General features: G+C 30.7%; 1 protein-coding gene across 1 annotated transcript in view; it reads right to left on the bottom strand.

Annotated features, from left to right (window-relative positions):
• Positions 1 to 2,467: 2,467 nt before the first annotated feature.
• lin-28 (protein lin-28 homolog) overlaps positions 2,468 to 11,434 on the bottom strand; it is a 74,566-nt gene continuing 65,599 nt past the window's right edge. The window contains exons 2-5 of the mRNA XM_085952462.1: positions 10,661 to 10,785; positions 8,553 to 8,725; positions 5,346 to 5,466; positions 2,468 to 2,575 (exon numbers count right to left, since the gene is read on the bottom strand). Coding sequence (XP_085808588.1) covers positions 2,468 to 2,575; positions 5,346 to 5,466; positions 8,553 to 8,725; positions 10,661 to 10,785 — 527 coding nt within the window. The remainder of the gene's footprint in view (positions 2,576 to 5,345; positions 5,467 to 8,552; positions 8,726 to 10,660; positions 10,786 to 11,434) is intronic.

Here is an 11,434-nt window from a genome sequence, read left to right as displayed (position 1 = left end):
TAAACATTGATTCCAAAATGTCATTTAAAAATAGATTTATCATGACTTACATATCATAATCTTTTTTGTCTATAAAATATAAACAATAAATTATGAAAATAAAACTATTTTCGACTTACAAATTAAATGAACACATATTTTGGTATTATGAGGTAGTCGATAATATTTGAACTTTGTTTTCTCAGCCAAAAGTTGTATATCCTGAAGGAATTCACCTTTTGACTATTCTTCCTGTCATGCGTAATATCTGTATGCAAAATTAAAAGCGAGATAAGTCAACATCACTAAATTTCAAAAGTGCCACAAGAAGACGGTGTTTTAGACAAATTCATACATGAACTTTTACGTATCTGTGTGAAATTTACGAATGCAGGTGTTTTTTTATTTTACTTGTCACCTTATTCATTAGTTAATTTGGCATATTTTTGGATTCTTATGACTTATCCATCTTTTCCTTTCACACACATACATTATGTAAATAATATGGTCTTTACATATTAAAATGTATGAAACATGCAAACACTCATTGAGAGAAATGTCACTATTCAACTGGTATTGATTGTAACAAAAAATGGATTTTATTATATTAAGAAATCCTAAGTAAGTATAGGTAGTTATTGTGGTCACAGATTGGCTCTTAATATTTCTTCATTATTTCAATGTCTAGTTTTAAACATCACTATATTAGTTAATTTGGTAATGATAACACTTATCTGCAAGAAACAAAACTTTGATTGGATTACAATAGCGGGTAAACTGAAATATATTTAAAAAGTGTAAAAAAAAATACATGATTACCACAACAAATCGCAAGACAAACCATTTTTCTTATTGTGAAAATAGTAATAATGTATCCCTTGTATGGTGATAACTCTGTTAATTTTTGGCATAAGACATTGACATCAAAGACATTGTATTAAATAAATAAAAATAGCATAATATGAATACGTGTATTAATTAAGGCTTTAAGTACCAAAAAGTAGTATTGCCTGTAGTTACAAAATACCGAGTCATTGCAGTAAAATTTCATGAAGCAGACCTTTTGAAAAATGTGGTTTTACAGTGTGAAGCAATCACGGCAGCTTCTATAATTTTAGGTATTAAGAACTCGCAAGTGTCAACACACCATCGTCAGCCATTTTATATTGAATGAGGTTGAACACTGTAGTTCTATTTACACAATTATAAATAAAACAGGCCAACGGACGTACAATGTCGACAGGTTTATATATTTTGCTGTATTTTTTTGACTTGCTTGAGGCACTTATACCATAGTTGAAGTTATTAGCGTTAGTATGTAGAACACTTTTCTATAAAAATGTCAGTTTTTTTGTTTTTGGTACTTAGCGCCTTAATTAAAACACGTATTTAATTATGTATGTAGTATTTATTCCACATAATTCAATAATAATCAGCACCGATTTCATTTGCTTCAATAGGACATTGTTAACTGAAATAAAATATACATTCTTAGTGCTCTTTATATTTCATAGGTACTAAAAAATTTTAAGATAAAATTTAATTATTGTTGATATGATTTTGTGTGACATTTCTCTCGTATTATTCTATTGAACGATGCCTGAAAAATTCATTGATCTCGAATCGTTGATGGATTTATAGGAATGTCAAATAAATTAAAATAAGTATGTTTATTTTTTGGCATTCGACACATAATATTAATTCTCAAAAAATCCTAATAATTATTACTACTATTTGTACTTTCGAGGAAATGATATGAACATCTTACCTATTCAAATAAATATGAATGATGATAAAAAAAATAGTAAAATACTTTCACAATAATTAATATGAGGTACTCGGTTGTATATAAAATATTTAATTCCTATAGAAATACTTCTGTAACAATTACCTACAAGATTCATAAAACCGGCTTTTATTGTTCTTTGCTAAATTCTTCGATGAGATATTCTATGTAACCAAATTCCACATAAAATGACAAAGATATGTGTGCACCTACTGTCAATCAAAATTTTAACAATACCTATAGCGTATTTATAGAATTTAACTATCTACCAACTGTTTCATGGAAGCGTGTTGAATTTTGACACGAAATTTTAAAAGACTATACCTTTAAAAGACCATCATCGGTAGGTATTAAGTAAAATAATATTTTACATACAATATCCACATTCGTATTATTAAAAATTGCTTTTGATACATTTTTAGTAAATTTTTGAATGTTTCTTTGATAGTAAAATATAATCTTAGAGTTACAGAATTGTGGCAGACACAAATTAATATAAGTATTACATTTAATTGAAAGATAATTAATTATTACAATATAAAAAGAAAATTACAGATAACTAGTCAATATAAACCCTGGTTAAAATATTTGCAATGACATATTCGTGCTCGGACCCGAAAAGAACACAAAGTCATACATTTTTAGCCAACAGCGCACACCAGACTAATTATTACTCGAAATCGATGGTAAAAGAAATATGCCTCATACACCCTGCGGTGAGTCAGAAACACTGTCTACAGACTGGTCTCCATTTTGTCCTGACACTGATTGGTTTCCACTTTGTTCACTCGGAGCTTTTTTACGTTCCACCTGAAAATAAACAAGTATTATTACTACAATTGGAAATTCATTCGCCAAGACAAAAAAACAAATAAATTCTAAAATAAGATCAAATGGACCACGTCATACATGTAATGATCAGATGACAGTCACGAACAACGTTCCTTTTAACCAGTCATATGCCTTCAACGAGTTTTCTCGCTCTATTAGGCCATGATCGACAGACCGCACAATTTCGGGAGTTATCTCGTCTGACTTTAAACTCAAATTACTAGCCACTGTCGATTGATTTGCATAATCTAAAAAATTAAAAACACAGTGACATCTGTTTGAATAATTATGTAATACAAAGCTACAACTTATCGATTAAAAGCTTCTTTTTTTTTAAGGCAAAGATAAACTTACAATTTATTATTGTAAAAAAAAATCTGTATTTGTTACATATCGTCGTTTCCATTGCAAAATTGAATATCTGCAAAATCTCAAGTTTTCAGGGGAGCATAAAAACAGTTTACAAAATGTATGGCACTTGAATCAATTCAAAAAAGGTTTTCATAATTTAATCGATAATGCAATTTTTGTAAATTGTGTTATTTTGCATGTGTGTAAAGGTGATTTTTGCGGTTTTAATTATACAAAAATGTCAAAAACACATATTTTGCAGATATACAATTTTGCAATGGAAACGACGATATTTATGTCCACAGTTACGTTATTATTACAACATATTTTATGGTCATATTTATTATTTAAATTTACTTTATTAAGTTTTCTATGTTTTGACAGAGATTTTTGACTAATTCATAGTTTTAATATTTTTTATATTTATTTTAAAAAACATTGATTTTTATAAAAATGTAAATGTGTATAACGAGTTAACTCGTCAAAGCATGTATGTGGCGTCAGACTATGGACAAGTTAAATCGTGTGTTCTTGTAAAAGTCATACCGTCTAAATAAACTGTTAGTGTATATTTTATAAACAACAATGTATCATTGTAGTATGAAAATATTCATGATAAACTCGAGAAACATGATTTGGTAAGTTTTCACAAATATTTATCGTTCCGTTCCTATTTCATATATTTTATTCCAAAAATAGCTGGCCCACAAGTTTCACCTAATAAAAATTTTAACACTTTAAAAAGGTTAACACTCATTCACTGCGGACCTGTTAATTACTAATAGCAACGATAATAACGCAATAGTTGCGTTGGACGCACGTAATGAGTTAAGAGATTTTTGAATTTAGTAACATTTCATTAGTTCTGTTATACATTATAATTTTAATATTTTGTGGAAATTTTGCTTCATCCACAATGCAGTCCAATATTGAAATATCGACTCACATTGTAGTATTGACACAATCACTGCTGACCTGTTAATTGATATTTAATTACCATATTTAAATATCATGTTAATTATATCTAATGGCCAGGTAATGCAAACGCGCCAGTCGCGTTGTAAGCACTAAATGAGTTAAAATTCAACATTTCAAAATGTGGGTTTATCGGAGAATCCATACAATTATTATACTTTAGTGAATATAGATAGTTACCTATTCAGCTAGGACCAAAACATAGATGTAAAATTCCGGATTGAACAGGCAAGAAATGTGCTCACCAAGAAAACATTTGCAAGTTTTCACAGCCACATTGAATAAGACGGAGATTAAAACAATAAAAAATAATAGTTAACCTATGCTTAGAAGAAAAGGTTTATATTATCTCACTATAGACTGTGAATATTGCTATCTGCAGTCAACTTAAATCATGTGAATGTAAAATGTAATATTACCGAAAATTAATGTGTCACAGCATGAAATTTCTTGATTTAGATGGTTTTTTATTATGATGGTGATTAGACAATCATTATTAATGTATTTTAAACTATCTTGCTTTAATCAGATTCCCATAAATATGGTAAATATTGTAATTGTTTTGTTTTAACATACTATTTTCTTAATAAACAAACATTTTATTATTTTTCTCACAACCCTTATTTTATATTGTGAAGAACCCTGTTTTATCCATTTTTCAAAGCATTCAGAAGAAATCTTTGAGCTTTCACAAACAGATGTCTCTTTCCAAAATTACTAAGCAATTTTATACAAACCATGTAATGACTAAAATTTTAATATCAATGGTGTTTATATTTTATTATGTTACAATAATTATTGTTAAAACTACAATAATTATTTATATGTTAAAAAGTGCACTAATTTTTCTAGTGCATGATTATCACTGAATTTTTGATACTGGTAATTTGGTTATTAATTTTGGTAAAATTAGTACCAACGTTACTGTACATAATATACATTAACAAATTCCACGTGTGTTTAATTAACTAACTTCTGACATAATGATAGGTACATCTATTTTCAAATACCGATGAGTCCACATTTCAATATTATTTGTGGTAAAGATGTTTTGGGTTGGCTTTCGTTTTATTCTTTCACTATATTGTATTTTCTAATTAAAACAATATACCTAACTTTATTAGCTGATAAACCCATTATTGCAATAAATATAAGCAAAATAAAATTGGACATTTCCGCATAATAATATCAGTTTTTGTCAATAAGTTTATAAATATTTTTGGTGGGTTTTGGAAATCACAGGTTGCTATTCTATTTATCAGATTGTACAGGAAAAATTCTCATATTGAAACTATTTTTCTGAGTAAAGGTGATATACAGTATTGAGTATTCGCTACTGGTATAAGTGTAATTATGTCACTGACATGTTAGAATAAGCTTATGTACATTCTAAATAGAAAATATGAACATCAAATAAATTAACCTTTGACGGGCAATCAGCAATAAGATGGTCTTCACTTTTGCAGTTATGACATCTCTTTGGCTGTGGACCCATAACACATTTGGCTGCTATGTGATTCGCAAACTCTCCGCAATTATAGCATCTGAAATCATTAATAAATCATTTGCATCAATTCATCGGTTAAGGGACCAAGGTGTCTACAAGAATTATATTGTTTTCATTTAAAGTAGTAACTACGAAATAGTAACAAAGTGAAATTAGAGTGATATTATCTCTTTTATCCTTGCTAATATGATAGAACATTTTCTCTTTCTCATTCTATCGCATTGCAACTTTAACAAAAAAAAAACCATTATACCTATGTTAGTAAATCCATTCATTAACAATATAGTAGGTATTTAACTTTAATTTAAAATATTGTGTGTACTTTAAAAAATTAATATATATTTTTTAATAACTATATAACACCAATATTCAATTATTTATTGGTTATTTCCAACCAATGACATATTAAATGGACAACTCACTTCATACCGGCGCGCACGAGAAATTGTGCATGAAAGTCATTCACAGATGTATAGGTAGATGTCACGTGACCATATGACGTATCCATTTCCATTATGCGATACAAGCTTCAAGAATTTATAGTAATATAACCTTTATTGTAATGGCGTATTAGTGTCATGACTCATTGCGCTAGAAACAGATTCTCGGTTACTTACGACTTCTCGGAGATTAGACGCAAGTGAGCCCAGCGCATCACAGGCGACTGTCCAATGGTTTCTGTCATTCAATTGCATTGAATAAACATTATCTTAAAATGGCATTTTATAAATAATAAATAATACTAACACATGAAAAGTGATATCCCATCTTTCTTGGAGTGTTAAGTAGATTTTTTTTACAATTTTTAACTAGGCACATTGGCATTTTGTAACACAATAATAACGGCGGAGTCGAAACCTGACAGTCAGAAATTTTGTATGGGCAGACCCAGCGGTGTCGCCAGACCGCTTGCAAGCAGAATGTTCATTTGAGCGTAGGATACCGATATTAAAATATGAATTTCGCCATCCGGCAGACCCGACACAAAGTGAGTGTCATTTTATTTTCTAGATGCTTCGTCCATATTAATGTCATTGTTTCCAACCAATCTCTTTGGTTATTTCAAATATTTATAGTATAATAAGGTAAATTAAGTTGCCATAAAAGAATTCGTTATTCCGTTGCCAAGGCGACCAGTTTGTCTATTTTCTCTGTCAAATAAATTCTAGAATATTACGAGTACCAATAGGTAGATCACCTTTTCCCTTCAATCTTTTTACTAGTACGTCAGTCGTTTTATCTCAATATGTGGTACCAGTTTCACTTATTTTACTTAGTTTACAAATGGTACATTATGATGCATTATTGTATCAGTAACATTAAATACAAATTAAACCAAGGTATTTCTTTTCGAGTATCACATTTTATTCAATTGCTGAAAAGCCAAATCTGAGTTATACCGCGTCGACAGACAAGCAGGCTAGATTGATCTTCGCATCGGTAATGCGTTGGGCATCTGATTAAACATAAAACATAGCTTAACATCGTCTGTCATAGTTTGTTTCGGGTTTGCCATACATGTGCCTAGGCTCTTGGTTAGCTGTTTGATTATCTTCTAGCAAATTCATCTCATACCCCAGAAGACCTGAATGGGGCTTCATAATATTTTCCACTTGTATTAATTATGTAAGCTTGTGGAACAGTGTGGATCTAACCTGTAATTGGTAATGTGACTTGGGAGTGCAATAGCTATATTATTTTAATCTTATTTCTTTGGATATTGTTATATAGTAGAACCTTCATTATTCGGACCTCAATTATCCGGATATCGAATATCCAGATCTCTAAATGATCATTAATTTTCATGATTGATAAGAAAAGTGCATGATTTTTAAAAATATATAAAAAAAATACTATTACTGCTCTCATATTCATGCAAAATTAAAATGTCTGGTTACTATTCAAGGAGTGTATATATTACCCATTTTTTTAAAGAAGAATAATATTTAATTTTATTCATTGGATGTTTTCTATACAATAAGTAATGTATAAATTCTGCAATTTGTTTACGTTTTATTAAAGCAGTGATTCTCAAACAGGTTCCGTGGAATCCTGGGGCTGCAGAAACTTATGCCTGGGGTACCCGTGAAAATTCATAAAAGTTTGCGAAAAAAGATACAATTAGAAACCTTTTTGATTACCAGACGTAAAATGTTCAACGTGACGTTTTTTTATAATAGACGTGTGCAGGTTATGCACTGCTTGTGTACGGCACATAACACAACTTTTGAGAAAGGATTCTATGAAAATCACAATTTATTCGCATGCGGAACTAATAGACCCAGTTCCTGTGAATGTAAATATTAAAATTTTAAATAATAATTATGTATCCAAGATAGCTGCAAAAAAATAATAACAATGTAGTCTGTAGGTCACAAATTTACATAAAATTTTACACTAAAAACGGTAAGGGTTGGAATTTTGAGTCTGTTAAAGGTAAGCTCCAAGGTCCACTATATTCAAGCCACAGTACGAAACTGTGACTTTCAATCATAGTGCTAGTCATTACTTATACTTGTAGTTTAACACGGTAAACTGATTGCAGAAAAAATTATGATTATATCATATTGAAAAAAAAATGGAATGTAATACATTAATTAATTTGAACAAAACGTGCAATCAAAAATCTTCATTTACTGTAAACATGAACATATTTATACATAAAACGCCGGCCAAACGGCAGCGACTTGTCTGCGCCTGCCTCTCTTCGGTTTCGGTCGCGAACGTTTTGAAACTGAGAGATTCCAGTCTTGCTGTCAGCGAGCCGCCATTGAAATACATTAGCAGATACTGGCTGGAATTATAGTGTCAGTCGCGTCTTTTTTGAGTATTCTCGTGAGCGGAAGGCCTTTAGCTTGTAGTAAAGCATGAGCTTGTAGCTCGAAGTTAAGCAATAGCTAGCACTACCATCGGAAATCGCAATTTACTGCCACCCCTGACTTAAGACGACTTTAGTCACCAATTCGTCCAGGCATGTCACTGCCTACTGATTTACACATCTCATAGGGGTTCTCCAGGATTTTACATAACGCCTCAAGGGTTCTGCCAATCAAAAAATGTTGGGATTTGCCGTAATAGCGTTTGGCTTTTTTAATATTTGCCTGTTTTGATATAATGTTTTACCTGATTCTTCTGAAGCGCTTCTTTGAAGTAGGTCTACGATGAGAGCCATGGCAGTCGACAGCTGATGGTCCGCTCACCCGAGTGGCTTCCAAGCCCTTGTCTGACGCTTTGCATTCAAATTCTACCATCTCTTCATCGCCTAGTGATCGGAATCCTGGCATCTGGATAACGCTCTGAAATAATTTTATTTTTGTTTTTTTATCAAATTTGTCTGTTGCCAATTCTTAGTAAATAAAAAGGATAGAATGTTCCTTTCAATTAATTACTCCTCATATTGTAAATACTCTACAGATAATATACATGCTACATAATTTTGGAAAACCTCCGAAATATCCTTAAAAAATCTTCAAACTGCGTGGGATTCAAATACACATATTTAACTTTCCGGATCTTAGCCAATCCAAGCTTCTTCCAAGAGCCTTCTTGTGAATAACTATGTTATCTAAGGCTTTTAAATTTGATCAATAAGTAATGGTTACCATTTTTGTAATTTAAAATAGGTTTATTAATTTCTTTTAAATATTTAATTTTATATAAAAAAATACGTTTATATTATTTTTAACACTATAACAGGTCATGAGGCTCAATGACAGTAGTGTAGTGAAACGGTAACGTAGTAGTAGAAGTAAAACAATCAAACCGTATCCTACACACTGGCTTCGAAGGCCATGAAATTAATAACTTGATGTATGGACCAACCCATGTCCCCTTCTTGTGAATAACTTGTTGTCTAGGGTCTTTTAAATTAAAGTCAATAAATGGTTACCATTTTTGTAATTTAAAATAGGTTAAGTATTTACTTAATTTTTTTTTAAATATTTAATTTTAATTTTTAATTTTATTTAAAAAAAAATACATATATATTCTTATTAACACTAACAGGTCATGCGGCTCAATGACAGTAGTGTAGTGAAACAGTAACGTAGTAGTAGAAGTAAAACAATCAAACAGTGTGTTACGCACTAGACTACGAGGGCCATGACATTAATAAGTTGATGTATAGAAAGCGTCAGGAGTAATTCAAACTTTGGTTTAGACGCCCTTGTGCTTGCTGTTATATTTTAATTTAAAAATATATATATATTTAAAAGGCTGAATAGGTGTATAATTAGTCAGAATCATTTACATGAGTACCTATAAGCTTAATTGGTTAGGTAATCCAGAAATAGAAATTTCGTGTATTAAAATCTCAATCGGTCTGAATTGTATACTGATTTTTTTTCTAAGAAACTTTTTTTCAAAGCAATGCATTTTCAATAAAATCATTCGGTACAAGTCAGTTATGGGGAAGCCAGGCGGGAACCGCGCTAATTTATCGTCATAGCCGATTTTGGCATAATTCAAGAATGAAAACCTAACCTAACATAACTTAACCTAACCTAAACTAACCCAACCTAACAAATAATCCAGTATATCGGCCAATTACAAAAATGTGTTTGCCGCTGGCTTCCCCATAACCGATTTGTACCAATTATTCATCACAAATTCATTATTCTTGTGTATTTTCAGTCTTGAACAAAATAGAATATTTTTTTACTATTGCCAGATCGCATCTTAGCGGATAATTTTAGTCTGAAATGTTTGATGTCATGTTGTGATTGTCTTGAATCTGTAATTTATAAAGATCACTACTATATTATGTAAATAAATACATTAATTTGCATTTTAATAAAACTACAAAGACAATATCAATTCATGTAAGTTTCAAATAAATCTAAGAGAAAGATACTCCTACGCCCTATACTGTGTCACTGATAAGTGATAACATAAATCACAATCGTAAGTGACATAGGTACCTACTCTTAAATAAAATACGGACTGAGATTATCAATAAAAACGTATTATTATCCAACAATATATTTATCAAATGAGAATAATTGTATTGAGTAGTATAATAGTATTTATTATAGGTACAATATACTAATTTAAATTTTGTTATTTAAATTTAAACACAATGTCAGGTGCAATCCTTAAAACAAAATACAATTTACAACTGAAATAACCTAATAGAAATAAAATAGTGTAATAATAATTATTGATACGTAATATAGATCTAGTAAAAAAAGCTCATTCTCATTTAATTTTAGGATCTATATATAAAATGTTACCTGGTGAACAAAGACGTCCTGGCCTCCATCATCAGGCGTGATGAAGCCCCAGCCTTTGGCAACGTTAAACCACTTGCACCTTCCAGTCCTCGATCCTCCAACATTGCTACTGCCAGCCGGAGAACCTGGAAATAAAATGGACGCATTATAAATAATGTAAGTACATTTCAACTATGGTTTGATACTTTGATAATGACAGACAAAATGCCTTCTCGTATTTTAGAAATTTATTTCTGAAGTATTATATTTTTTTTGAGTAATTATGCTTCATAACTTCGCACTCCGGCTTTAGGATGAAAATGGTGTAATATTTTCTACAAATATTTTTTTTACATATATTATCTGTCTATTTATTTATTACAACACATATTAATACAAGTAAATATCATTTGATATAATTTTATCAGGCAAAGAGGCGTATCAGTAGGTATAATAAAACGTTATAAAACGTACTTACTCTAATACTGTATGTTTTAAAAATATGGATAACAGTAAATAAAATTAGTTCTATTATTCTGAAAGCGATATTCTTGGTCCCTCACAGGGAACACAACATTTTGTAGTCCCTGGTCCCCTAAATAGCCTGAAATCCAGACTTGAAACAGTGACGTTGCAAAGGTGATATTACGAGCCAAATAAATATTATAAGGCACAAAAGGCTTCTCGTTTGATCGCAAGAATACAATCAGAGCGTTGGAGCGGTGCTCGAAGCAGGAGCACGGAACACTGGAGCAATGGGATTTTACCCGAAGCAGGAGCGGAGCCGGAGCACCG

The sequence above is a fragment of the Rhyacophila brunnea genome, unplaced genomic scaffold (assembly GCF_057557595.1).
Source record: "Rhyacophila brunnea isolate RB1 unplaced genomic scaffold, BYU_Rbru_1.0 scaffold_3, whole genome shotgun sequence".
NCBI classification, from domain to species: Eukaryota; Metazoa; Arthropoda; class Insecta; order Trichoptera; family Rhyacophilidae; genus Rhyacophila; species Rhyacophila brunnea.
The sequence above is the reverse complement of the archived record's forward strand: the minus strand, read 5'-3'. Positions and strand labels throughout refer to the sequence as shown.